General features: G+C 53.5%; 9 protein-coding genes across 9 annotated transcripts; 6 read left to right on the top strand and 3 right to left on the bottom strand.

Annotated features, from left to right (window-relative positions):
- Positions 1 to 2148: 2148 nt before the first annotated feature.
- Positions 2149 to 2517, bottom strand: CCOS01_16224 (uncharacterized protein; the record flags this gene model as incomplete). Its single annotated transcript, XM_060464361.1, has 1 exon — positions 2149 to 2517. A coding segment is annotated over one exon (369 nt), but the record flags the coding sequence as incomplete, so codon positions are not given.
- A 629-nt stretch (positions 2518 to 3146) lies between these two features.
- On the top strand, positions 3147 to 3491 carry CCOS01_16223 (uncharacterized protein; the record flags this gene model as incomplete). The annotated part of the gene is made up of 1 exon (XM_060464360.1): positions 3147 to 3491. A coding segment is annotated over one exon (345 nt), but the record flags the coding sequence as incomplete, so codon positions are not given.
- A 2267-nt stretch (positions 3492 to 5758) lies between these two features.
- Positions 5759 to 6300, top strand: CCOS01_16222 (uncharacterized protein; the record flags this gene model as incomplete). Its single annotated transcript, XM_060464359.1, has 3 exons — positions 5759 to 5812; positions 5981 to 6068; positions 6140 to 6300. The coding sequence occupies 3 exons, from the start codon at positions 5759 to 5761 to the stop codon at positions 6298 to 6300; spliced, it is 303 nt and encodes a 100-aa protein (XP_060305123.1).
- Positions 6301 to 7376: 1076 nt separating this feature from the next.
- On the bottom strand, positions 7377 to 7751 carry CCOS01_16221 (uncharacterized protein; the record flags this gene model as incomplete). The annotated part of the gene is made up of 1 exon (XM_060464358.1): positions 7377 to 7751. One exon carries the CDS (start codon positions 7749 to 7751, stop codon positions 7377 to 7379), a length of 375 nt encoding a protein of 124 aa, XP_060305122.1.
- A 411-nt stretch (positions 7752 to 8162) lies between these two features.
- Positions 8163 to 8830, bottom strand: CCOS01_16220 (uncharacterized protein; the record flags this gene model as incomplete). The annotated part of the gene is made up of 2 exons (XM_060464357.1): positions 8163 to 8409; positions 8493 to 8830. The coding sequence occupies 2 exons, from the start codon at positions 8828 to 8830 to the stop codon at positions 8163 to 8165; spliced, it is 585 nt and encodes a 194-aa protein (XP_060305121.1).
- A 3331-nt stretch (positions 8831 to 12161) lies between these two features.
- CCOS01_16219 (cyclin) lies at positions 12162 to 14113 on the top strand (the record flags this gene model as incomplete). Its single annotated transcript, XM_060464356.1, has 3 exons — positions 12162 to 12545; positions 12601 to 12889; positions 12945 to 14113. 3 exons carry the CDS (start codon positions 12162 to 12164, stop codon positions 14111 to 14113), a joined length of 1842 nt encoding a protein of 613 aa, XP_060305120.1.
- Positions 14114 to 15572: 1459 nt separating this feature from the next.
- On the top strand, positions 15573 to 16892 carry CCOS01_16218 (uncharacterized protein; the record flags this gene model as incomplete). The annotated part of the gene is made up of 1 exon (XM_060464355.1): positions 15573 to 16892. One exon carries the CDS (start codon positions 15573 to 15575, stop codon positions 16890 to 16892), a length of 1320 nt encoding a protein of 439 aa, XP_060305119.1.
- Positions 16893 to 18808: 1916 nt separating this feature from the next.
- CCOS01_16217 (chitin synthase export chaperone) lies at positions 18809 to 19931 on the top strand (the record flags this gene model as incomplete). Its single annotated transcript, XM_060464354.1, has 3 exons — positions 18809 to 19049; positions 19108 to 19679; positions 19734 to 19931. 3 exons carry the CDS (start codon positions 18809 to 18811, stop codon positions 19929 to 19931), a joined length of 1011 nt encoding a protein of 336 aa, XP_060305118.1.
- A 4109-nt stretch (positions 19932 to 24040) lies between these two features.
- CCOS01_16216 (uncharacterized protein) lies at positions 24041 to 26619 on the top strand (the record flags this gene model as incomplete). The annotated part of the gene is made up of 2 exons (XM_060464353.1): positions 24041 to 26487; positions 26544 to 26619. The coding sequence occupies 2 exons, from the start codon at positions 24041 to 24043 to the stop codon at positions 26617 to 26619; spliced, it is 2523 nt and encodes an 840-aa protein (XP_060305117.1).
- Positions 26620 to 27899: the final 1280 nt, after the last annotated feature.

The raw sequence follows: 27899 nt of genomic DNA, 5'->3' as shown, positions 1-27899 counted from the left end.
TTCTATTGACACACTCAAGGCGTCCATCAAACAGTCAGGTTTGTTTCCACCGATCGACCGGCCGAGCACCACACCAACAGTCTGCGCTAGCCGAACGACAAGCCACATAGGCGACCGCACCGCCGCGGGCAGCGTTACGCCGTACTTACCTTCTTCAATATTTGGCGCCAGTAATGAGAGTGCCAGTTGAACGAAGACAGCACAAATTTGATGCTGACTTCATCATTAGGCTTTGAAGTCCTGAACACCGTCCCTATGGACCAGTACAGGCGGCGTTATAGCCCTGAGTTTGGCTGCGACTCACTACGAAACCGGTGCGGCGATGGCAAATTCGCGATTCGATTCAAAAGTAAGTAGTCCGTCATACCCCTGTCTGTGACATGCTTTCGAAGTTGTCCTGAAAGCCGCCTACAGGAGATGTGGCTTAGGCCACCTCTTTCCATTCTGTGGGGAGGTTCGCAACGCCAAAGAAGTATTGCGCAGTGGCAGTTCCTAAGTGACAAAACGGAAGACGAAGCATACGGGCACCCCCTTGGATTACAGTCATACACGCAGTCAATGGGAAGATTGCATGATTGGCCTGCGCGTTGGTTCGTTTGTGTGGTGCGATGAATGTTGGCTGGCCAAGGCTCACAGTCTTTGACCTTACTTTTACCACCATCGTGCGTTTCCCTAGGACAGGAGTGTGCATTCCAGAAGGGGAACATCATCATTTTCCGCTACTCCGAGAGGAAGTTTCTCACCAAGTAATCCTGCTTGACAATGACGAGGCTGAGATCGGGTCACACAGGATAGTACTCTGTTCCCAGTTCTTCTTTCACAATACGTACTTCGTACACAGAATGGCCGTTAGCCACCCAGAGCGAACCATTTTTCAACAGCAACATGAGTGTGTGGAGTGGTTTAACATGGCCTGTTCACGATCTCGGTCCCATGCCGCAGCCGGCAAGGGAACGATGTGTTGGGCCGAGCAAGGAATGCTGAGCACCTGTCGACGAAGCCCGATTGACGAATGAGATTTTGCTCCTCCTCCCTGCCGTTTCTCAGTTCACACTCACGGAGGCTACAGCCGATGCCCGAATTTCCGGACGAGCCATGCTGAGTGTGTCTACGAACCAGGCTCTAGTAAGAAGGAAGACTGCCGCACCGGGCTTACTCCTCCGTCGCAGACCGGCACCGGCGCCATTGGATTCGGGTGGGACAAGCCTGGGTCGAGATCTCATACCTAGTCTTTTGACAATTGCACGTTGCTAAAGTCGGATTCAACACGAATGAGGTAGACACATGCAGTACCAAGCAAAAACCCTCGAAACCCTGTCGGCAGGCCTCGCGGAGTCGCGGAGGATCAGACTCGAACTATGCATTCTCTTTGGGGAAACATCTCAACATGCAACGCAACAGACATGCCACAGGGGCGTTTGGGGAGGGCGCATCCTCATTATTCGCCGCCCACCGACGCGCATGCAATCCGTCAGCAGAGGTATGTCCAGTTTTCTCGGTTGAAGGCTGAGATATTACGACGCCTACACCCCTCTCGTCCCATTACCGCTGTTCTCTGACCCTGACTGAACGATAGGATTGCGAGGAGCCAGTCTTGTTTGGCCCTTCACCAGTCATGATGCTTGTCGCTATTTTCACGTACTTCCCGATGACTGGACGACGCCCAACACCACCTCAGTGGTGGCAGAGTCTTTGTGGAGGACCCTCCCGTGCTAATTGACCGTGTCTCTTACAGCACATGTCTGGGGGCCGGTACCTCAAATCTTTGCTGTATCCGCAAATGCAACCACTTTGGCCCGCTCCATCCATTCGGTTGTCTGGCAGCCTGGCAGGGGAAACGCGGGCAAGACAACCCCCTTCGCGTGTCGCTCACGGGGTATACTGCGTACACAGTAGTGTCTATGGCGAACAGGGTCGTTTGATGTTGCAGGGATCTTAATGACCTGGCCGAGCTCATGAATTCGGGCACAGTGGACGGAGCGGCATTGCCCCTGCGCGCAGCGTCGCCCAGCTATTCGGCCGGCACGATCGGCGTGGCCCATGACGCCGCTGTATTACAGATGTTTTGTCATTTGAAGTGTCTCGTTGCTGCCACAGCCGAAGACTGTCGAAACGGGCGTGCCACTCACCCACCATCATCATCATCAGTCAGAGGTGCATCCATTCCTTCAAGCGCCGTGCCCACTCCTTAACCGAACCAGCTCGTGACTGAGACCAGACAACGATCCAGTCAAGCAGCCCACAGAGTCCAAGCTGACAATAACACAAAGGCTGGGTTGTGCATGACGTGCCTCGACGGAGTGTGTAACACTTTGGAACCTCGAGAACAGCCGACTCTTTGTCTACACTGTTTCCCCTAAGAAATTGCAGTCCATCTCGCTTGCAATGGTTGCTCACGAAATGCATCCGCGCGACAGCAAGTTCTCTGACGCATAGAAATGGCGAACCCCAAGCCGCGGTTTCATTAGGGTGAGGACGAAAACGCAAAGGGCGTGGGCCAGACGGAGCCACGGAAGCATCCAAGTTCCTTTGCTCAAGGATCGGCCGTGGACTATTTGCATGCTCTACCCTAGCGCTGGTTCAACCATGGGTATTCGTACGGATACGATCCCTTGATTCTGTGCTCGATTTCTACCTATAGGTGAGCAGAGGGCCTGCGCCTGGGCCATGCATCAGTCGTCAATTTGACAGCCTCGTCTTGCAGCAGCAGGCTGGCAAGCAATCAATGCCCAATGGTCTCGGCTTTGGCGATACGCTACAATCATCCATCGCTTCCTCTTGGTTCCTGCAAGCTCTTCATCGACCAACACCATTACTGGGTATACATCCTATGTGGCTTTGGTGTTGACCCTTGAAGGTCTTTCGAGGAAGATGAAAGATGTTGGGGGCGCTGCTCACCACATTGGCAGACTTCGCGGCAAAACATGGCAAGAACAGTATGTTATTTGATTTGCTCGCCGAGCTAACCACCTAGCTCTATCAATTTTGGCCATCCTCAGGGCTCGGCATCTCTGCTGCGTTCTATTTTGGGGTTAAAGACCAGATTAAGTAACTAGGGCCGTTGCGTTGGCAAAGAGTCTGGCAGACTCCTTAATCCTCCAAGCTTGATCTCATTTGGGATCACTTTATTGTCGCTTTATTTCTTTGATCGCTTTGCACGACAAGGGGCTGGCCGTCGGGCAAGAGAACGGCGGACAGAGGGCCAAAGACAGCAATGGTGTCCTGGCAACCCTGGTCCGGCTACAACCACGAATGAAGGAAGCGGCATTGCACAAGACAACCTAGACAAGAACAGACGCAGCAGCAATATCGATTCGGCCGTCCAGGGGACGATCCTCTCCCGCGCATCTGAGAATGAGACCCAGTCGGTGCCGCCGTCCACACGACCTTGGAAGTTGGATCACCATTCCTTTCTCAGCAGTGGGTGTTGTCTCAATGCCTGGGAAGAGTCCAGGATGAGGGGGGGAGGGGCTTTGAGGTTCTTGGACTGACCGCAGTTCGCAATGCTACGCAGCGCCCACTGCCCAAGGCAAATGATTAATGTCGACGCAGGACTAGAGGGGTGAATGGGGATTTCTTAGTGGAGGTACCAGCGTCGACAGCAGCGAGCATACCTACATACATTGGCTTGCTCCATCACACCTAGCGTTCTGGAAGCCATGGACGTACCTACGCGACACAAGACAGGACCCTGCAAACGGACTTTTGACGGCGTACGCACGGCAATACGTGTGCCATCCGGACGGAGCGAGGCAAGGGACAAGATGCCTCCCCGCACTACCACGGTCACGATACCAAGACTCCAGTGACCAGACTACCTTCCTAGCATCGACATCCACCTAGATCACAATTCACACCGAGTCAACGCCAGCAAACAGGCGAAAAGACGCTGCGCTGCCGTCAGCGGCCGTGTTTCTGTTGCGGGACGCAAGGTGACACAAGGGATCGTGCCTCACGTCGGTCTTGTGTTGCTTTCTTTGCCCTGGGCTGGAAAGTTGACTCGCCTGCAAGCAGCTGGACTAAATTGGATCGGCCATTTCTCACCCATCGAAATGCCAATGCCAGCCTCTTTTGTGCGTCGAGCCACGACAGTGTGGGCACGGATATGGAACTGCTACTGCGGTGCAGCACCAATGCCTGGGTTAATTCAACATGCTGGGTCGTCTGGGATTTGCCGACCTCTGAAGATCTGAGCTGTTGGGCACGCCGCACGAATCAGAGCGACGGAGACTAGACGTCTTGCAAAGTAAGGTGTTCCTTACCAGATTTCTTCCCTACCGTTGTTGACTTTGGTCAATTTGAGAAGCGCTGATGTGCGGAGGCGAAATAAGGTCTCGAATGTACGGTGCCCTCATTCCGTCTGGCCTACCGCGAACCTGTGGCATCTATTCGATACGCAAATGATCGTGGAGCTATCAGAGTATTTGATGGGATGGATTGCAAGCAGGCGTTCGAAAGTTTCGCAATTTGATGAGACAGTACGGACTAGGCATGTGAGGTATCTATACGCAGTACATGTTGTCAGGGACTTGGGCAATATCGAAACAAGGCTATGCCCGGAACAATACCACACACCACAATTCGTACGCGCACCGGAAGCTAGGACGAATTTTCTGGAGTGTTGTCAAGAGGGTTAGGTGTGCTTGAGTCACTGTTGCTTGAGCTCCGTGAAGGTTGGAGGGGACGGAAAGTCCCGTCCGACAACCGTACGTTGTTCGAGTTGCAAGTCTGCGTCACTTTTGGGAAATTTGAATGCTGAGCATAACTTAGCAAAGTGGACGCAGACGCGCGAGTCACGGTCTGTTTAGGATGTTTCTCTGGCGAGGCCGTCATATTGCTGAACGTACTCCGTACACGAGGGCGCAAGCAAATTCTGCTTGGAAACGGACGCTGGACTCTCGTCCCGAAAACTATCCTGCAGCATGCGGCACGATGGCAGCCGAGGGCGGGCGTAATATGCCCCAAAGACGGCGGCCGAGGAAAATGACGCCCGCGTTACCGAAAGGGTTTGAGACGAGAGGAATCTATGTAATGGGCCGGGGACCATTACAACCGGGAGGAAAGCATGTCGCGGAAGCAGGTGTTACGAATGGGAACTCAGCCGTGGACGAACCGACCATCCAGAGGCGCTGCAGCGGCTAGTGACTCAAGACAACGAATGGAAACCAAGGCCACTTGGGTTCGAGGCATCGAAGACGGCCAAGCCCTGATACGGCGTGGTCTAAGGTTATCTCAAGGCTCAAAGACAGTCAGGCGAAAAAAGCATTGCATGGCCCATGTAAGGTGCTTCGCCCACTGTGCGGTGCAGTTCAGCCAAGGTTTTAGCAGGATGCAGGTGCTCTACGGATACAGGGCAGACGTACCTTGTATGAGCAGAGCCCAAAACGAACGAGGGCCGAAAGAGTTTGGTGTGGGGTTGGTGCCGCATTGCGCGGAGTGGGCGTGAGTGTGGGTTATGAGCCTGTGGATGGGATGGGACGAGATGCTCAAGAGTATCCGTAAGTACCACCGAAATGTGCCAGTGATGGACATGCTGACGATGGCTGACGATGGATGGGGCTCGCTGTTGCGCTAGGGAGCCTACTGATACTGTACGGATGGATACACAGCGCAGCGCAACGCAACGCAACGCCCCCTCGCCGGTCCTGTTCCGTTTGTGGTACGAGGATGCACAAGCCGAGCACTTCACACACCCAGCGATCCATCATACAGCGACGCAGGCAAGCCAGGTCAAGCCTACATAGTACTCCATACAGAGATGCTGTATTATCCGACCCCTGTTGGACTGCTCTGGAACAGTTTATATCTGACGGTGCCTGAGGCGTTTGAGACGGTTTCTTGCCCTCAAGGTGGGCGATGGCTGAAGCTATCGCTGACGGGCAAAGCCTGTGGGCCGAAACACTTGTTGGTTGGTGTACACTAAGTAGGCTGATGCTCATTTGCTGACGATATCGAACTGGCTAACTGCGACTATCACTAGGACATCACAATGTCGGTATTCGCAAGAAGCGACCTGTTCGCGACGAAAGGGGAGAGTCTCTGTAGTCGGCACCCACGCCTGGATTCCGGTGGCCTCTGCTATCGACCGACAAACACGTCTCTAGCATTCTCTAGTCACCGTTGTGGACTGGTAGTGCAGCGAGCGGAGGTGCAGCTCTCGTCTTCCATGCCGGCCTCTTCCCTGTCCTGCCCGTCTGGCTAGCCACTGGTCAGTGGTATCTGGATGGGAAGACTGCAAAGCTATGTGCGGGCTCAACTGGTCTCTACCCGCCGCCATGTCGTGGTAGCATAGGTAATTAGCGGTCCTCTGCTTCCTCCCTGTACGCGGCGTGCCCCCCCTTGTCAGTCATTTACGGCTACTTCGTACTCCGTTCAGCAGAGTCGGAGTCGTAGTCGTAGTCGCACCCGCACCCAGGACCGAAGAAAGGGCCACTTGACAACCCCACCCGACCCCAAGACCAAACCACGCCCGAGACCCAGGCCCTAGTGTGGCTCAATCAGCGCAGCAGATGGAAAAAGAGGGTGAGCAGTGCTGGCAGGGCGGTGGTGCAGGAGAAAGGGGGGCATGAGAGGGGGAGATGGGTGTGAGAAGCCGAAGCTCCAGGAGAAGAGCAGAGAAGTGAGATGGGGGGGGGGGGGCGTCCAAATATCAAGGTCTGTTGCCTTCTCCTCGAGGCTTGGAGGAATGCGAAGTAGCATGACCCGGCCCATAATTGGCTGGAAGGTTAAAGATGGAAAGGCAATGAGGCGCCCGGCGGATAGGCGCACGGGGACGGGAAAAGCATCAAGCATGCCTTCCCCTCCCTCTGGTTCTAGCATTGCTTATTAGACCATGAGAGCTGCGTGAGAGAAGTTGAGTCTTGACATTTGACGTCTTGCAGTAACTCATTCGGCTTTGCTGACTGGGCGAAACAGTGGACGAGGGCGTACTGGGCGCTGTCGTTGATTCGACTCGATTGGATCGGTACAGACATACGGATGGATACAGATACAGGAACACTTGAGATGGTGGAATTCGGAGTACTTTGATCTTCAGTATGAATGATGGCGGAGGGTAGGTAGCTTTTCCTCGTCACCTTGTTTCCTCCTCGCGCCCTTGTCGAGCTGGGCTCTACGTACCTTAGTGAGGTACCGCGTACTGCGTACCTACTGTGGTAGGTGCCAGTAGCACGTGAGTGGATACAGAGTACTTGTACGTACTACAAGGTGTCTGGTCCTTTCTTTTCCTTTTCTTGCAGCTCCACGACTCCTCTTTGGCGTTTCTTTCAGCCCTCCACCCACACAAGGTATCAGATATTCCTTGCCTGTGCTCGCGAGCAGCTCATCAAGGACGTTCAAAGTCTCTTCTCGGTACGAATTGACACCCGCACCCGACTTCAGAAAATTGGTGGTGGTGGCCTGGCCTGCAACATTGGAAGCCTGAGGTGTGGTGCGTGCAGCATGCCCTGCACCTGGCACCTGCTCTCCCCCTCTGCTGGGGCTGCATCCAGACCAAAAGTAGCCTGATTGGCTGAATCGACCTGATTGGCTCGGAAGTGGAGACCAACCCTCAAGACCGATGGAGAATCTGAAAGAAGGGGAAAAAAACGACCACTCAGGTGCCACTCCACCATCACGGAAAGAAAGGACAGAAAACTTGCATCTTCCTTTCCGCCAGTGGCAGTTCCATCCGTCCACTCGCAACCTTGGAAGGTCTGAGTCCACAACTTCTTCCTCTGGTCTAGCCGGCAGCCTTTTGCAACTTTGCACATTTGATTCAGACACGACTCTTCTTTTTTCACCTGGACTTTGAATCTCGGCTTGTTTTCACCTTCACGCCCTCGCCCTCGGTCAGTAGTACGGATACAATCTACACACCCTTCCGATACACCACCTACCTACACTCTTGTGTAGGAACCACGCCCCCATACCCCACGCCCGCGCCCACGACTACACTACGAAAGTGCGAATGCCCAGGATTCAACCCTGAGCAGAAGTGTATTTGTACACCTCATGCGGCATGCTCACTTCCCACACCAAATCTCAGGCTCGGGGACTTGCTGCTTCATCGCCGCCGCTCTCACACGGCCTGCTATTTACCGCACCTGAGCTGAAGGTGGGCCCGTCGCGCTAGGTAGAATTCGGATCGGTACCAGGGCCTAGGCAAGAGTCTGGCGGAAACCTCAGACGGGGGCAGGCGGACGAAGGCACTTGGACGCCGACGGACCATCACCGACCAGGCTAGGCTTGTAGTACGTCTGCCCGATACGCTGTGCTGGATCATATTCAAGGATGGGATTGAACATTGACGACGGAGCAGAGCATCCATCTGTCGTGGTCGGGGTCACAGTTACAGTCACGGTCATGACAGGGGGTGTCCTCACAATCATTGTCGAATGGCTACCAAACCACCTGGGAACGGGACTGCGACTTTGGACGGGGACTGGCCGGTCAGAGCCTTGGACTGTTGGAGGACAATCGGTCTGGCAGATTCCAGGTTGTCTGTCACTCACTCTGCGTCTAATAACGGGACCATGCTCTGCGGATGCCTCCAGGCTTTGTCAATCACGATACCCCAAATGTCTCGTTGATCCGCGCTCTGTACGGATACGGAGTATCGATCTGTGAGGTGTGATCTGTGAGTGCCGGGGACGAGGAGAGGAAGACACTGAGGACTAATGAACTCTGGAGCTGCGTAGGCTTGCTTGGCTCGGCTGGGCTTTCTTTCGCGTGCCTCGACTGTGCCTCGCCTTGCCATCTGGCTGCCTGTGTATCGAAAGATGCACATACGCGGCGCCTCCTCATGGCTGACGCTGGTTGAGGTTGGGACTGGTGTTGGATCAATCACCATGGATGGTGTTGGTGCCGGTGCGAGATGCAAGTGCATTGCCGCAAGGCAAAGCGAGGTACGTATCGATATACCGTGTATCGTGTTCCGCATCGAAAATGGCCAACCACTGGAGACTGGAACCCCCGAGGCATGTGTCTTTTTGGTGGCGCAACACGAGAAAAGGTACATACTTCCATGCCCCAGGTGGTGGACGGGAGAGAAAAAAGGTACCTCAAGCCAAGTACCTCTGCTCTTTCCGTCTAAGGTATCCTCGTGCATTCTGCTTCTTTCCCCCCTTCCTTCCTCCCTCTCACCCTCTGGGTTCAAGACCCACTTTGAGATTGCCTCGCGACATGGTTGGCCCAAAGTTCTTTGCGTACCTGAGCCAAATTGTCTCTTAGTCTCCTTGAATCCTTCCTGACTTTTGCATTTTTTGCGGCTTGTTTCCATAATCGGCTTGGTTACGTGGTTGCTTGTTGAGGGGCGGGCGGGCGGGCTAGCTGAGAGGGACGGCTACGGGGAAAGTCTGGCTCCAGGTTTGTTTGCCTGCCTTGTTCCTAACTCCCTCCAGGCTCCGAAGAGGTACACATATTGCTGCTCTTGCTGGTATTGTGTGGCTGCAAAGAAGCGTCCGGACACTTTGTGGAAAGCAAGGTACTTTGTGCACTGAGTGGTTGTCCTCAAGGCGGCACTTCCCAGTACCTACGGATACCTTACGGTCCTTATTACCACAACCTACCTGACTTGGAGCGGCACCCAGTCAACGGGAATACACACAGTAGGGATAGAGACGGACTTAGCTGCAATGGAAGTTGCAGAGCAAAGCAAGTATCTAATTCTGGGGTCATGTTCCTTGCTAAAGTTGCCTTCTTCCCTGGACTCTGGAGCCCCTGCTCCTCTCCGCCGACCGACCATGTTGGTGCTTTTTTGCCAGTTGGTGTGGTGTGGTGTGGTGTGGCAGGTTGGTGCTGCCGGTGCTGGAGCTTCCCGGTTGAGGTGAGGTGCGGCGTCGCCCTTTTCTTTCTTTGCTCCTCCGACCTCCACATCTGAACCAAACCTGCGCTTGCGGATGGGTTGTTTTATTTGCTGGAGTCCCGTACCCCCCGTCAGGCAGGTAGGAATCGAACAAGCTGGATGGTAAGTATCTTCTTTTTCTTGCCCACCTCACCTGCCCCCCCTTCCCCTCCAAGTCAAAGACTAAGGACAGGGCACGCCGCACCGTAGGCCGCACATGGAACAAGGTACCTTGGTCCCCTCCCCTCCCACGTCCCTTCCTCAATCCTCATCCTCATCCCCATACTTGAGGGTACGGAGATACACGGTACATCCCATCCATCCCTCCATGTCCCATGTTGGCTGTTCCGGGTCCCGTCCCTTTCCTGCCACAGTGCCACCTGCCTGCCCTTGCCCAAAACCCCCAATCCCAATCCCATGCCTTCCCTCATCCACTGCGACCACAGACCTGACCCAGACGAGGACCCATAACCAGGGCGCGCGGAGACGGATACTTCTCCTCTCACACAGCGCTCGCACAAGACATCCGTATCTAGTGACTTTGCCTACAATCTGTGGATGACCGGTACATGCGCTACTGGGCCTAGGCTGGGAACTAGGTACTTGACTTTCCTTGGTAGTGAGGTGTGTTCCTTATTTTTTTTAACCTTGCCTTACTCACTCATGTCTCTCTGGCTGCGGGTGTTGCTGCAAGTTTTCTCCAAATAATAATAATAATTAAAATAAAATAAAAATAAAGACGAAAAACGGGGAAGCAGAGAAAGAGAGAGAGAGAGAGAGAGAGGTCCCAGGGTCCAGACAACGAACGACGCAACCATATCACTAGACCTCCGTTTTTTTTGTGGTTTTACTGCTTCGGCTTCCAATCTATCACTTCGTACCTCACCTTACCTTTCTACCTGGACCCCCGGCCCCGACCTTCTTGCCGTGTGAGAGGTGCCTTACCTTGCCTTTACCTTGCTTCTTTCTCTCTGCTTCGTCCAGCTTGCCTTGCCTCGTCTCTTTTTTTATTTTATATTCTCTCAAAAGGTGCTAATCTTGTTTTTGTTGACGGGGACCCTCTTGCTACTGCTTCTGGTCTTTAGCCTCTTCTTACTTGTTATTATCATCCTTCTTCTTCCATCACTCTGGACTAGTGGTGTTGCTGTTGTTGTATGTGTACATGTATGCGTGCGTGTGCCAAATACCCAAGCAACATCCCGTACAATACAATACAATTCCAACACCGCCGGCCACACTCTTCTTTCTCGCACCCATCCATCCTTCCCACCACGGCCATCCCACCGAATCACGGAGCCCCATTGACCTCACCACCCACGAGCCCTTCATTTACACGGACAATCTGAAGTACACGTCGGCCCAGGGTCATCTCTTCCACCTTACCTTATACCTACCTCCCATTTCCACCGAATTTAATCCACCGACCCATTCACCCCTCCGACTTATTCGTACCTTGTCGACCTGACATCAACGTCGAACCCATCTCCAATTCCCATACCTTGGTCACTGTGCCCACCAATCCACCCCTCCAAAGGTGTTCTCCTGCTCCTACTTCTTTCTACTTTGCTCCTGCAATCGAATCAGCACCTCGACGGTCGACGAACACGATTCACGCCCTCCTCGATTCTTGGATCACGAGCACGAACATCTTGGATCGAGACTGCGGCTGGACCAAATTCTTGCACGATTCACCCTGCCATGGCCAGCTCGTGACGGAGACACCCCTCAACAAGAATCACCAATCCTCAAGAGAACTGCTATTTCGAGCTTGCGAGTACAGACGAAAACCACCCGACGGGAGCATTCATATAATTCCAGGTTGACCTTTTCTGCCTGACTCAAACTGCCCACAGCATTCTGCCGAAGTGCACACAAATCTCTCTCTAGGAAAGGAAGCTTCTACAAGTGAATCATATTCGGAACTCTGTCGCCTGCTTCAACCACAAATGTAGTAGCCGACCTTGATTTCTCTCGACTGATACCTCTCGACCCGCCACTCTCTCTTCCACCATTTTCCGACCTCTATTCGACCTCTCGAAAAGAGACTTCTCCTGCAGCCGAAGCATCGCTCAAGAGATTGTCGACCTTCGAACGACGAACCTCGAGCCCCCCCTCCGCGAGCCAACGATCAACTTCCCCCGCTCCGATGTGTTCGACTGCCGCACCTTTGCCCTTCTACAGCCTCCCTCTGTCTCCTGCACACCCCTTGTCGTGTAGACAGAGCTACTCTCAGCAAACCTCCTTCACAGCCACTCACTCGCAAAAAGTTTCCAGGTTCGATCTCGGGGCAGGAGCTTCTCTGTACCGGGGCGGGCTTCGCACGCCGCCAACCGACGCCATGAGTGCTACCTACCACGCCCCTCACCTTGTCTCCTACGACAGCCATGTTCTTCCCTCATACCCTTCCTCAGTTGCTCAGGCAAGAGGACCTAAGGCTGTCATGGCCGAGGCTGCGAGAGCCCCTCAATATTCTCGGTATCAACAACCCGCCAACACGTATTCCCAACCCCCGCAACCGGTAACGAATCCGGCCTCGGGCACTAGCCAATACTCAACTACCTCTCGACACTCGACTCGCCCGTCAACACCGACTTCAGGTGCCATTGGCAAGCCAGATGACACTTCGTCACGTAAGGGCTCTTCGGCTCTCGTTCTGCACAGTCTGTCGATACCGAGCTGCATTAATCCCAAGGGTGGTAACTTGGCCGACTTTGCCGCACAGGTAAGCTGGACTTGGCCCGCAAAGAAGAAGAATAGTAGTAGCTGACCTCTCTCAGATTACGTGCCTCTTTTGGTTCGAGTCTATGGACACCCTGCGAATCGCTGAGAACATCCGTTCTCGTCCATCGACCGCCACCGTACCTCGCCTCACCGAGTATGCGACCCCCTTCCCCCAGTTCAAGAAGTGGGCCTACAGCGTGCTCTCGACGACCCAAGTCACGCAAAACGTGATTCTGTTGGCCCTGCTTTTCGTCTATCGATTGAAGACGACAAATCCTTCCGTCAAAGGTCGGTCCGGTAGTGAGTATCGTCTTTTGACGGTTGCCCTCATGCTGGGCAATAAGTGTAAGTGATGATTGCAATAGGGGGGAGGGTTGAGTCTTTTGCTGACACCTCGTAGTTTTGGATGATAACACCTACACGAACAAAACCTGGGCCGAAGTCTCCGGCATTACCGTTCAAGAGATCCATGTGATGGAGGTCGAGTTCCTCAGCAACATGCGCTACAGCCTGCTGGCTACCAAAGAGGAGTGGGAGGAATGGCTCGTAAAGCTATCTTGCTTCTCGGAATACTACGAGCGGGCGCAGAAGCAACCGACTTCACCTTTGAACAAGTCCTTCACCTCGCCGGTCCCATCGCCCATCGCCGCCGCACAGCCCGCAGTCTCTTTCCCGCCCCTCACGCCTTCTGCCGCAAACGTCTACTCACCGAGCACGAACGCGCAGAGCAACACGCAGGCTTGGCCCTCGACATATCATCACAACCCTCAGGTGTCACCACTTTCTGGCAAGCACGTCCCGGGCATGAATATGAATGCTCGTAAGAGAAGCTCAGAGGAAGATGTGGCAGAGCCCCCGGCGAAGCGACTTAGCAGGCAGCCCAATGCGATGCCCCCTGTCGGTAGACCTATGGCGGTCAACGAGCAGCCGATGCGTCTGCCCGTACCGAACCTGACGCTGAACACCAACCCCACACCATCACAGGCACAAATGTACCCGGCCCCGACGACCTACCCGGCGCAGCAACACGTCTCCTTGCCGCCCTTGAGCAACGGCGTTCGTGCCATGGCAACAGTGTTCAACCCTGCCACGACAGTCTCGATGCCGCAGCTGCCCATGCCAGCCACGACCTCGATACCGCAGGCCTCGCTTACGCCCTCGAATGTACCGATGCATCCCAACATGGGATACGGCACTCCGACCAAGAGACACAGTCCAGGAAGTCTCTCTGTGTATGCGTCTTCGCCTCTCGGGGAACAGTTCCCGACATCTGTCATGCACACCCCGATCTCACATACGCCCATGTCACACTCGCCCAGCGTTTATCTTCAACAGCGACCCAGCCCGTACAAGCCTATTCGTCATGTCAACACACTACTTTACCCTCCGCCGTCGGCTTCTCTCAACGAGTATCATCTGCCTACGACACAGATGCACTACCAACCTCTCGGGCGGCGCAACGACCTGCGAACCGGTGTAGTTCCTGAATTCATGCATGCGCCCTACAGAATGAGCGCTCACATGCCGCACATGCCCCATGGTCTGCCGCAGGGACCTTTCCCGAACTAGAGGCTTGGGAATCGAATGAACCAGCCACCATTTCCACCATACACTCCTCGGGGACAATACCCCGAGGATAGATCTTTCAACTCATTTTATTAAGCATTGCATTGTCCAAGGCGTCGGGTCAGGATCATTATTTTTTACTTCATCAGCGGGCAAGGAGGATTGGGGAAATTTGGGGGATCTTGGCAAGGAAAGGGACGATTCTCATGGATCAACTGTGAAAATTGCATCAGGCGGAGTTGTCTTTTTCTCTCTTTCCCTACTTTTGGGCTTTCGGGGCAACAAGGAGGTTAACAAGGCAAGAAAGAGCAATGGTCCTTCGAGCTTACGCATCATCTGGTAGATGATGCACCACGCAAGCTCGGCTTCCCCAACAAGCCGAAGCGTTTGATTTTTTCTTGGCTTCTTCCGAAGAGGCAAAGGAGCCTTTTTTCGGCGTAGATAGAAATCAAGCGTCAGCGATGACAGCTAGATCACGAAAGATCAAGCGAATCAAATAAAAAAAGTAAAAGTAAACATATATTTCTAGTTCCATATGGTGATGGTCAAAAGCCAGTCGCTGGATTATGGGCAGATTGAGTTTGTAGGTTTGAACCAATCAGAGAGGGACAGTGACATTGCAGTTTTGGTGACATTTGGTTGATTGAAATTCACTGTGTGAAAATGAATGCAACATCGTGCTTGGCACGGTACGGTGTCAGAATATTCGCCCAGGTAACCATCAATTGATAATTGCGTGGGAGGAAAATTGAAACACTTGTAGACTGGACAGCCACGAACCATCTGAAAAGTAGTGTACCATGTCTTGTTTTGGAACGCTCTGGGCGACGGAATTGTCTCGCAAATAGGTCGCAAGCGCGCTGCAAATAATGGGCTCCGTCATGGACAGCCAAACACCTTGAACAGGCTAATGAGATTCGGTGTCTCTGATCTATTCAGATGAGCGGACTCCAGAGAACCTCGCCTAGCTTACTTACTCTTTACTTGGGTACATGTGAAAGGCTCGTGTTGGCACCTTGAGCAACACTTATTTCCAAAAGGGTATGAAGGAGGTGATTCCTTCTGAGGATGATTTGATCGCCTGGGAAAAGCATTGCTATGTGCTTCATCGGAGATGGATTTCAGAACCAGCCCGGATCGCTCGTGAAATCGCCCATCATGAACGTGGACCCTGATCAACCACTAGAACTTTATCATGCAATATGCAATCGGAGATGGATCCGGGGCTGGGAAGATATGGCACGATGCCTACCTTTCAAGAGCAGTGAAAATCTCCCACCTGTTGATCATTTGGCTTGAGAGGCACATATCAGCCAAGGGTTGTCAGTCAGCCTATCACCTCTTACGTATTCCTCCTAAAATACCGACAAAGAACGAGCTATAAACGAAGAGTGTCAGTGAACGCTTGCCTGGGAACTGGAAGCACGCGACAGCAACTTATCCCGAAAACTTTGACGGCAAGATGACGTTCGGCATATCCAAGAGATTAAAGAGGTCAAAGAGCGTAGACGACGCAAAGAACGAGTCTGCCAACGATCTCGTCCCTATACGCCGTCTGACATCTTCGAGCTTCGCCATGGCCCCACGCCTGGCGCCGGCGTACATCGATATGGCCACGACATGGACGTCCGTCGAGGCCCCGCGAGGAACATTCACAGTAGACAAGTCCAAATTCTACCAGCCATCGGGCCCCATGGCCGACGACGTCTTCTGGATGCCGCTGTCCTCTGGCGACGTCGGTCACTTTTCCCGGGACGGATTGCGGGTCGACAACGATTCTTGCTCTTCCCGGGTGCTATACCGCGTCAAGGAGAAGAAGCACCTGTCCAAGGGCCTGCTGATGCACTACGGCACCCTCACCATCGATTATCACCCGTCCGAGTCTGTCAGTCGATGCTTTGTAGGCTTCGGGCCAAACGCCGAGCACCGTCTCATCATGATGCTGAGGGCGGATTGCCAGCGGGCTGCGGTCAAGGTCACCGCTTGCATGACCAGCTTGTTGCATAGCAAGCTGCAGCGGGAGGGTAGCTTGTTGTGGCTGAAGCCGAGCGTGGTCGCCGATACGTTGGAGAAAGCCGCGGAGTCGTTGATTGATATTGCTGCGTTGGTCGATCGCTTCATCCAGACGATGAGGAAGCTCTACCAAGGCAATGATCGGGAGGCCGATATGCCTGTAACGTTCAAGAAGGCTCTGTTCCTACTCGGCCTGACCAAATGGCATCGCATCCACCGCGCCATCAACGCTATCCAGTGCCTCAAGGAGGCTTTTCGAATTGTGGCGGATACGGACGGACATGAGAATAGGAGCAGCTTCGGCAGCAAGGCTCGTTGGTGTATTGCGGCCAACGTGTATGGCATGCTGGGTTGGAGGCGAGCACCAGCCAGCCTCGCTCACCAACGAAACGTGCTACCCAATGTATTGACGTCGCTGGAGATTCTAAGCGAGGTGGACTGGACCGACTTTCAGACCAGGGATGCGGAGGAGAGAATGGAACAAGCTGGCGTGACGGTCAGCATCACCAAAGAAGCCAACTTTACTCCTGCAACGTTCCGAACTCTGATGCGGTTTCTGCAACACCGGTCACTACAGTCATTGGAATACGATGACGAGTTTGGTGACGCGGATGTCAGAGGGCCAAAGCAGGAGGAGCCACAGAGCTGGACGGGAGAAATCCTGCCCGCTCACTTCCAGATGTTGAAGGCCATGCCTTGGGTGAGGCATTGCTGGGCCGCAGACAGCACTTTCTTGACGGTGCTGGCACTACCAACGTTGGAGGTGTAGGGAGGTTTCGAGATCCGTCAGATGAGGCTGATCTGAAAACGAGGTGAAGTTGCGCCAAGACCCAGGCTGAAAACTTGTGGTAATTCAGGGCAATTTTGTTGTGCTGGGTGACGTTTCAACAGATCAGGCTGAGACGTTGGTTCGGCTGGGCCAATAAGCTGGGACGACGACGTATTGCACGGGTTGTGGGCTACACCGAGACGGTTGCCGTGGTGGTTGATCAACATTGATTCGCCGCTGAGACTGTCAGGTCAACAAATTGTGACATGAAGACATGACCGTCAGTAGGCACATCTTGGTCACTGGCTCTTTTGATAACCGGTTTGCAAGTGATTATCGCAGAGGCAAAGAGTTTGGGGCAAGATGGGACGAAAACTATGCGACGGTTGACTGGACGACGGAGAGAGAGTGCGTGCCCGCGTGAGTGACAGCGGGAGTTTGCTGTTCTTTGCAAGGTTTGTCTTGTTTCGATGTCAGATTTTTTTGCTATTCCTGACGCAGGGACGAGCAACGCATCGCACACCCGACTCAATGTCTCTGTTTGACGATGGTGGAATTTGGAAATGGATACGAAGCAATCAAGGCCAGACGAATGCACAGAACGCGCCTCGTCTCAGAGAGAAGAGGGCATTGAATTGAGGAGATGCAGCAATGAAGGGGATGAATTACATAAGCACTCTACTACATACGCAATATGAAAGCTCCAAAAAGTGGCTGGGCAACTGGCAACAACGGGGATCTCTCCTGCTTACACTTCTTGCCAGACGGGGCGACAGGGCCTCGTGTTCGAGCTAGCGGGGAAGAATGGACGTCGCTTCAGTGGACTGGGCAGGGGTGATGCTGCTAAACTAGGATAATTTGCCGAAAATACACATTTCAACGCTCCAAGGGGGGAAGGAAGAACACGAGATAGCCAGTCAGAGGCCGGAAAGAATGGCATTCTGCTGTATTTAATTGGGGAACATCGAAAGCCACCAGCCACCTTTTGACCTGCAAAGATTGCCATTCGCCCCACTCCGTCCCGTTCCTGGACCGGGAAGGCGCCTCTTACGAGAGAGCGTTCTACCTTCCCAGTGGTCCCCTCGACCCTTCTCCTTCCAGCTGTGTGCTTCCTTCCTTGCTGTGCTACCCGCCTTGCCCGCTTGCCCGCCCCTTCCTGGCACTTGTACACTTTGATTCCTGCACTTGCTGCGCTTGTTCTGCACCTGCAGGGCCTCAGAGTGTCCCAGAGTGGGCTCCTTTTCTCCCTTTTCCACAGCAACGCTGCTCCAACGTTCCCCCCGTTCAGCTTCAGCTTGTCGTCGGACAGCAACCGTTCACTGTCACTCGCTCCCAACCACCAGCCCGTTCATCAGAATCAGGTTCTTGTTCAGTCATTCGTTGTCGCACCCTCGCTCCGTACCACCTTCACAGATAGGTTGTCGTCGCTGCCTCCGTAATATCGTCATCGTCGTCGACAAAAACTCTCTCCAAGAAAAAAAAACCTCTCTCCGTCGCTCTTGAACTCGGACTCCTGATTATTGCCATCTCCCGTCACGGACCCCCGACGCCTCGTCTCCACGATCAGCCCGCCCGCCCTCCATCCGAGTGACCTCCCTTGACGTCCATCGAAACATCCATTCCTCGTCCATTCGCACCATCGTCCCCTTCGTTCGCGACGATACGACCAGGCTTCGCCGGACCTCTCGCTCACTCTTGACGAAACGCCATCCATATCACGTTGAATCCGTCGCTTGGCCTCGACTCTGTTCATCGCTCGAGTACCCTTTCGCCATTACCCCTGTCGAGAACTCCAAACGACCCTCGACGGTAACTTTGAACTGCATACCTAGCACCCCGTTCCAACCATTCGACGCTGCCATTTCGCCATTTGCCCTTCCGAAAGACTCATCGCCGTAGGTCGGCCGTAGCCCATCATGTCAGGCTTCGGCGACTTCACCAACATCTGCCATATGGCGCCGCTGCCATTGTGCGCATCCATCGGCCCCATTACGGAGGTGACGAGCGGCGTTGGTATTGAGCCGGACTGCTATGCGAGGAATATCGAGCTGGCAAACACCATCATTTTCGAGGGTGCCGCCAGCGCCATGCATATTGTGTCTTTGCTCATGACCGTCGTCATGATCTTGCACATTCGTGGCAAGTTCACTGCTGTCGGTACGTCAGCCTTCACGAACCCTCATTTCTGACAGAAGTACTGACAAAACATGAATAGGTCGCAAGGAAATCCTCATGTTCTTCTACATCTACATGCTTCTGAGTTTCATCTCACTTTGCGTCGACGCAGGTGTCGTTCCCCCTGGATCCGCCCCCTACCCGTACTTCGTGTCAGTTCAAAACGGCTTGTCATCGGCTCTGATTACTTGCCTGTTGATCAACGGATTTGTCGGCTTCCAGTTGTACGAGGACGGCACTTTCCTCTCAGTCTGGCTCTTGCGCGTCTGCTCTCTGGTGGCCTTTGCGATATGCTTCCTCGTCTCCCTTGCGACCTTCAAGTCATGGGCTGGCCTGGGTCCCACCAACACCGTCGGCCTATTCGTCGTCCTGTACTTGCTCAACGCCATCGAGCTCTTCGTCTACGTTGCCCTGCAAATCCTCCTCGTCGTTAGGACTCTCCAGGACCGCTGGCCGCTGGGTGACATCGCCTTTGGCATATTCTTCTTCGTCGTTGGCCAAGTGATCCTGTACGCCGTGAGCACTCAGATTTGCACCGCCGTCAGCCACTACCTCGACGGCCTTTTCTTCGCCACTATCTGCAACCTGCTGGGTGTCATGATGGTGTACAAGGTATGCAAACTTGAGAATCTTGAAATGACAGCATTTACTGATCCGCTACTGCAGTACTGGGACTCAATTACCCGCGAGGATCTCGAGTTCTCAGTTGGAACTAGGATGAACAACTGGGAGGTCAAGGAGCTGCTGCCAGAGGAGGATCGTCGAGCGACTGTTTATGACAACGACCCCTACAACCACGCTGGTGGATACGATCACTCCTACTCGCCCTCTCCAGCACCGGCACGCTACTCCGCAAGGTACTAATGCGGCATCGAGGTTGGCGGCGAGGATGTGCATGACAACGTCTAGACATTGAATGGGCGTTTTCCACGGCGAAATTTCACGACAGGAGTCCGGATCTTGCCGATCTGCAGCAAATATTTTTCGGACATCTGTGTTACTTTGGGGATGACGACGACTTGGGCATTGAATCAGAATGGCGTTTGGGGGTAAAAACTGTCTTTACAGGTCGGGCTGCATCCCGAGACACGGCCGATTTTGAGTTTTTGGGTTGAGGCGGGCGGCCGAGGCGGCGGGGTCGGTTGGTTGTAGGATCAACCAGCAATCAGCAACAGCGAATAGGTTAATAACGTTAGCACGTATAGGTATCGATGCCCACGGGTGTCAGTAGTACATAGTTTAATTCAATCAAGATAGAGCAATTTCAGCGCGCCTGGTAGGAGATTACGAGTCGTCAGCTAGGGGAGACGAACAAGGGGAGGGGTCGGAAGGGAATGCAAGCCGCGTGGTCCTTCACCGGGGAGGCCAGTATAAGCGCAAGATGAGACGGAGGAAGTCTTGTTCCGGTAAACGTATCATTCTACGGTTCTACCTAGCTCGTTCCGAGTTTGTACGGATATACAAGTTGAGGCGGCGATGTCTTGGCATGTGTAGACACTATGTGACTCTGCAATAAGGGTATATGTGGCAGCTTGACTCGAAGGTTATATTGAGTTTGGCCTGCCATCCACGTTATAGTAACAGGAAAGGGGGACAAATTTGGCATGAGCTTAGATCAAGCTTTGAAAAGACTTCAATGGTCAATCAAGGTGAAGCATAACAGATGGTCCGCCGTTGGTGGGCTAATTAGATGCGTATGTAGTCCGCGAGACCCCCGGGCAAAACCTTGAAGGCAAGGAGCAACAAGCGAGCAATGTCCCAGCCCGCAAGATAAAGTCGCATCCACTGCCCGAGCAGCGCGAGAGGCTCGGGCTTGGAGGCTTTGGGGGGGGGGGGGGATATAGATACAGATACACGGACATACAAGCGTTGACAGGCTTGAATAAAAAGTTAACAAAAAAGAAGGTTTTTTACGATCTGCGTCCGTGTCTTCAAGGTAGGATTTGGATTGGAAGGGGTGGGAAGTGGAGGTGGAGTCCCCAGTCTGAGATGCACGGAGACCGGAACACGGAAACGAGGCCGAGTGAAGTTTTTAGCTAATGTGCGTGAAGTGAGAAAGGTATCCGTACTGGCACACCGGATGTAACTCGTACAGATGGTAACCAATCGCAGCACATGACTCTGCCGGTCAGTGTCGGGAGTCTGTATCTCATGGCATCAGTTCAGGCGGTTAAACGGTTGAGCAGGTAGGCTAAGCTGGAACTTGGAGGTTTTGATATTGGAGGAGGGGACGAGGTCGGTAAGTATCTTAAGAGGTGGAGGGGACCCAGACACCCAGGTCATGGTGCCTTATCGGGTACATCGGATCTGTTATCGGCGTGCGCTAGCCTGAAGCTAGGCGGCTTTCCTGAGTTTCCTCGCACTTGCATCCAATCACGTGGTCTAGGTGTGACGATGTAAAATAGGGTTGAGTACTCCGTACCTACCTAGGTAATTAGATTTCAATTGTCATGAGACACGGTTCCTTGGAGCGATCCAAAGCAGTGCTATCAACATGATTGAGGGAATGAGTTGGTGTTGCCCATAGGATGGCTAAGGAGCTCTGTCTGCATCCATGCGTACCTAGGTAAGTACCTACCTACCTTGAGCATTCTGCCGATTGCGCAATACTTGTCCGGATTTCCATGTCGAACAATGTCTGCTAGGGAGGCACGAGGGACTGGGGAAAATACTTTGAAAAGGTACATGCACAATGCATGGGCCAACACAGCACCTTACGTTACCTACCTTAAGGTGCTCCGTACTCCGTACTTTGTAGCGCTACCTTAAGTGCCTAAGTACTCCATACTAGGTAAGTGACAAGGTATTCGTATCAGCTTAGGTTACCTCAACTATTGATACCATCTAGCAGGGTATTGCACCCGAAGATAGAACAAGGGAAGGACGCAGTGAATGTCGATTGGCCTCCTCTTCAATATTGTGCATGTGCCGGTGGGGGCAACTGGCAGTCCGTTCCTGCCATTTTGCCAACATTGAGGCAAGTGTGTGCCTATGTACGGAGTACGTTCATACGAATGAATAGTGCTTGAGCTGGCCGACTATTTCGGTATGCATCTGAGGTACCTTTACCTTATTGTGTCTCTGTGCGGATTCTATCCGTCCATCGGCATCGATTACCTTTTGTGAAGGCGGCCATCTGTTTGATTATCTACTTAGCTCCTCCGCAAGGTAAGGTACTTAGGTAGGTGTGATGCATGATAGGAATAGGTGCCTCAGGGACTAGAAAAGCAGGGGAAGCAAGCAAATTGAAGCTGCTTTTCCTAGCCCATGGACCAAGGTGCCAGCTATTGTCCATTGTCCCGGCGTTTTCTTTCATTTTGTTGAAATTTTCCTTCTCCCTCACACAAGGCCCCCTTTCTCCCCCCCGGGTACGGAGTAAATCTTTCTAGGTTCTAAACAAGGCCACCACGCATTCGATCTGATTCAAACCCGGGTCCTGTTTGCTTGGCTTTCCCCTCCCCAGACAAAACATTTACCGCAACCGACTCAGTCCATCAGGGGATTGTCGATAATCGGACAGCGCGTAACAGCCGACGACCGACCAACGCGCAACTTCTCTAAGACCCGGTCTGCAGTCTGCCCCATCATCCATCGCACAATAAGGTACCTTACCTCACACACACACCCACCTCCCCCCAATCCAACTCCCTATCTATTCGTACTCTACGTATACATACACGAATGACTATCTTGCCCACCCCTCCCTCATCCCTTCCATTGCGTCGGCCCAGGGGAGTAAGCGTCTACTTTCTTGCGCCAGATCACGTGCAAACACGCGATACTCATTCCCTGACGACTAATCAATCGTCTTCCAACAGCGGCTGAGGTTCAATTTGGTGCAGTCGACTACCTACTCACCTAGGTATTCTCCCAAGGAACCATCCAATCTCATTCGCACCCGCATCGCATCACGTCTTTCTGTCCGCATCTACAACAGCAAATCATCACTGGGCAGCAACCCCGGACCTTTTCTACCCTCGAGAATCCGGCCCATCACTTCCCGGCCTGTCTCGCTCACCAATCTCACCCATTGTCATTTTCCGACCGCGTGCTTGAAGGTATCCGCCTATCGCCAAATTCCACCGGGCCTATAATCCGCCTATCCTCAACGACATCGACGCACCTCAGCCAACTAAGTGCATTAGTCCATTTCTCGTCCCCTGCTCACCCGCGCTACCTTTCTATTGCTCGGAATTTCGATTTCGATACGGCCACCTAGGGACTTGGGACTGTCGTACAGCACACTAGCAGCCACCGTCCTGCAAATCTGCGTCGCTTGACGTCTCACTCACCCACATCCCGCTACCCGTTGCAGTCAAGTTCCTATCCGTATCTTTTGACGCTATCGCCTCATCTCCCGTCTTCACCCTCACCTCACCCTCACTTTCAACCAAACTTCCAACTGTCGCCTTACGTTTTCATCTCCCGTCGGCTATTTCCTTCCGACCCTTTACGTGGATTACACTTCCCGCTACGGATACCTACCTAACTTACCTCACCTAACTTTACCATCCCCGGTCTGACTTTCAGAACCCCTCTCCCGTTGCATCGCATCCCACACAGGCACACACAAATCTCGACAGCACCTCACCTCACAGGCTCACAGGCCATAGCGCCGGCATAACACACCCAAGGTCGCCGCGGATTGATCGACGCTCGCGACATCTTCGGCTTATCCACACAGTTCACACCCCTGGTCGGACTGTCGCCGCATTTCATTTCCATTCAAGATTCTCCATCTCCTTCAATGCGAAACCCCAGTCTTGCTTGGAACGGTCGCACCCTCGTGCTCAAGTAATCTCGATTTTCTGCCCGACCGATCTCGAGAGCTCGCGCCCCGTGTCTCCAACTTTGGATGAACCGCACTGCTGCGTTTATCGACGCATTTCACTCACACCTGCGCTCAAAACCCGCCCTTTTCATCTGCTCACCATCACCACCACCGCTACCCTGCCAATTGGGGCGCATTCACCATGCCTTTCGATCCTGGAGATGACAGGAGGCCTGTCACCCAGGATGAGGAGCAATACTGGGAGTCTATGCGCCAGCTGCAAGAGCAAGACGATGAAAACCTCGACAAAGAGTATCTCAACAATGCCAAGTACTACATGGCACGCTTAACTGAGCTAAACTTGGAGAAGAATGAGCTCGAGCGACGTGCCCTCGAAGTTCACCGCGCCATTACCCGGGAACACAAGCACCTTGAAGAGCTCAACGACAGGTTCCAAAACACCAGGAAGGATATGAAGATTCAGCGCGAACATCACCAGAGGCAGTTGGCTGTCTGGTTCGACGAGCAACGCCGGAAAGACAATGATGAACGTGTTAGCATTGCAGCTGCAGCCCTCGCCGGCGCTGCCCCGCGGCGCGATTCGGCGCACATTGAAGCGTCACATCTAAGCAAGGTCGCCAGTGCTGGACTCAATGGCATGAACACCAACGGAGAGCATCGGAATGGCGCCGCCGTAACGATCCCCAGTCATGTCAGACCTAACCAACCTCCCCTGACCATGATCATTGACGCATCGGGTCGTACTGTTGGACCAGTGAACCGCCTCGTATCGAGCAATAGAATCGTCATATATCTGTCCAGCTTACCTCAGAAACGACCTGTCCAGCTCCGCGATGGCATCATATTCAGCCAGGACGACATGAAGGCCTTCGGAGAGGCGGAAGACAAGTGGAAAGGCGCCATCATCCAAGCCACAGGCCTCGTCCGGAAACAATCGCAGCAGTGCGCTCAATGTGCTAGCGGCAGAGGCCCCTTTGTGCAATGCATTGGCCTCGACATGCCTGAATTTCAAGCATGTGGTAACTGCGTTTGGCAGAGCACAAACTGTTGCGACGTTCCGCCGTCTATAAATCAAACGCCTCCCACGAGGGGGTTCAAGGCACTCAACGCCCAAGATGTATATAACGAACGAGCCGCTAACGGCAGCTTTACCAACGGCACTGCGACTCCCGTCGGCCATAGCCGACCTGGCTCCCGAGATAAGAGCTTTGCCGAGGGCTCAACAGCTACCGACGAGACAGAGGAGGACATGACTCCAATTACCAAAGCGAACCTCTTGTTGAAACACGATGGGAAAGTCTTTACGCATCCCGAGTGCATGGCCGGTGTACCCGTCAACAAGATTGATCGGACACACGAATACTGGGACCCAGCCTGGCCGGATATCGTGCCCACGATCGAGCCGACATTGCAGTCATGGCGAGACAAGCTACAAACTGCTTTAGAAAAGGGGCAGACCAGCATGAAGTTCCAACTGGGAAGACAGGTAAACCGAGGAGAGACTATTCTGAAGTTTTTGAGCGACGCCGACTTTTGCCCCTACCAACTAGTGGGAAAGAAGTATATGATGACTCGTCTGGTTTCCTACGACACCATTTTCCGTCTAGCCGACACTCTGCGAACTCTGGAAGGCTTCAAGACTCTTGACATCACCCCTCTGGAGTGGCTACGTCAACGCCTGCAGGAACTCATTATCTTGGATGGACCGGACTTCAATCTGGCCAAGACGATCCATGACTTTTACCACGATTCAAAATACGTGGCTCTGAGACTCGCCAACGGTAAAAAGAGCATCGGAAGACCGTCGGGCATGAAGATGGCGCCAAAAGACTCGCCCAACTCGGCCAGAGGCACCCCAAACAACAAAAAGCGCAAGCTTTTCATCAACGAAGAGTACCCCCTCGCATCCCAGCGTCCGCTTGCCCCAACACCGACACCTCAATTCCAGTCCCAGCCTCAAGTCCATCAGATGCAGCCTCAGATGCAAACCCAGGTACAGCCTCAGGTTCATCCACCTGTCCAGCCTCAACCTCAACCCCAGCCTCCGCCTCCGCCTCAGCCACAAAGTCAATTGCCACCAAGCCAACTTCAATCTCGGCTAAGCGAGACACCTTTGAGTGCGCCGCCGACTCCCGAACTTGCCAGGCAATCCAAGAAGCTTAGGACAGCGAGGATCCCTGGAAAGCTCAAAGATGAAGATTTACACTATGACGGCTTCACCGACGTTGATGACTACAGCGGCGACCATATCGGCCCACATGACTGGGCATTAAACCGGATCAAGTCCCGACTGAACAGCGTTAGCACCGGTGTGACACAGTACTGGCACTGGATTCCGGATAATGGAGAGCAGATCTTTGAGCACCAAGTGCTTGCGGAAAGCGATACTTTGACCTGGGGCATTTACGCCAAGCCAGTAAATTTCCACTTGGAGTTGGAACACATTCAGGAGATGAAATGGGCCACCGACACTTCCAAGGTCATCGTGGTTTGCAAGGACGGCGTTGTGATTTCGCCTGATGGCAAGCCTAGAGGCGACCTCTTGGCTGAGTTTAAGAGGGACCGCACCAAGAGGCGTTTCTTGGTCTTTTGCCGCAAGAAGGGGGTGGAACTGATCAAGGTTGAGGCGTGAGTATTCCACGTCTTTGCGATGACAAGGAAAGGCAGCTAACACAATGTCATAGGGACGTCATACAAAAAGCATGGGACGAATACGAATCGCCAGATGTCCCGGCGATGCCGGACTCGGAGATTGAGTAGGACAATGACGAGGAATTTCAGTGGCTGTGAAAGCACAAACAGAAGAAAGGAATTGGAGGTCTTTCACGTTATAAGGAAGGAGAATGGCGGAGATACCCCTGGTTTCTGATTTCATTGGGTGTCTTTTCCTGCGGCTTCAGTGGAACTTGAGCCTGCAATGGCGTTGGGTTGCGTACCATCGCAGCCATTTTGGTCATCAAGCCATGTCGCCATAAGACATGGTCCTTTGAGTCCCAGGCAGCACATGATGGCACGGGATGCCGTAGCTTGGCTGCTTGCCATAATTGTAATTGGGTGGACGATGCTGCCTGGGACACTGTAGACATGGTGGAGTTTTTGGCTTTCTTGTGGGAGAAGAGGTGCCTTTGAGCATGTCTTGCATTTTGCAGTTGTTCGTCTAGAGTCTTTGCATGGCTCTGAATTCGAGCCCATCTCTCGTGGAATGGACGGGATAGACAGAAGCGTTGAGAGCGGAAGAAACAATGAACCGTATTTCTCAAAGGCCTAGAGGCCTCTCACTCTCGACCCACGACTTTCACTGTAAGCCCCAATGGCTCCACCGCATTGCAGGTCGTCAAAGCCATGTTTGTCTTTGGGGAGATGTGCGTCATGCGGCTCAGAGGCGTCTGTTTGACAGCCCCTTCTCCTTTTCGCGGATGCGACGTCCCGGTCCATGGCACCGGGCTGGCATCTCGTATTCCGGCATTTCAACCTCGGCTATGAATCCGATTGGCAGGGACGACTGCGCCGCGGGACTGTATTGCGACGTTCCCAACCGCTTTGGTCGCCAAGAGTCATCACATATCAGATTGGCCTAGCCGATGCTGGCATGCGGTCGGAGCTGGCGCCTGAGGAGCCGGATACTGTGTTGTCGCGGACGGAGTCGGGGGCCGGCAGATTGGTGCCCCGTCTATTTCCACCGGATGACGGTCATCACTTGGGCATCCTTGGTCCCCATCTGCTCACACCCGCCCACTGACCTTTTGATCGTGGTCAAACCAGGCACCTTGGTTGAGATGACTGCTCGGACGGCTAGCAGCCATGGCCCACTGACTTTCTCAGTGGATCGTGTGTGCCCTGACACTCTCGTCAGTTGCGCTTATCCGTTTGTTTGATGTATCTCTTGTCGTGGAGATTGGTATGCGACATGGGCAACAACATGAGGTGAGCCAGCCAGTCAGTCTTGTTTGTCGAAGACGGCATCTAGGCGAGCTGCATGTCTCCTACGCGGAAGTCTGAGATTCCAACCACTCCTAAAATCCCATGTCTTGCATCCTGGA

This window comes from Colletotrichum costaricense (genome assembly GCF_030867565.1).
Source record: "Colletotrichum costaricense strain IMI 309622 chromosome Unknown Scaffold_28.1, whole genome shotgun sequence".
NCBI classification, from domain to species: Eukaryota; Fungi; Ascomycota; class Sordariomycetes; order Glomerellales; family Glomerellaceae; genus Colletotrichum; species Colletotrichum costaricense.
This window is presented reverse-complemented; position numbering and strand designations above follow the sequence as displayed.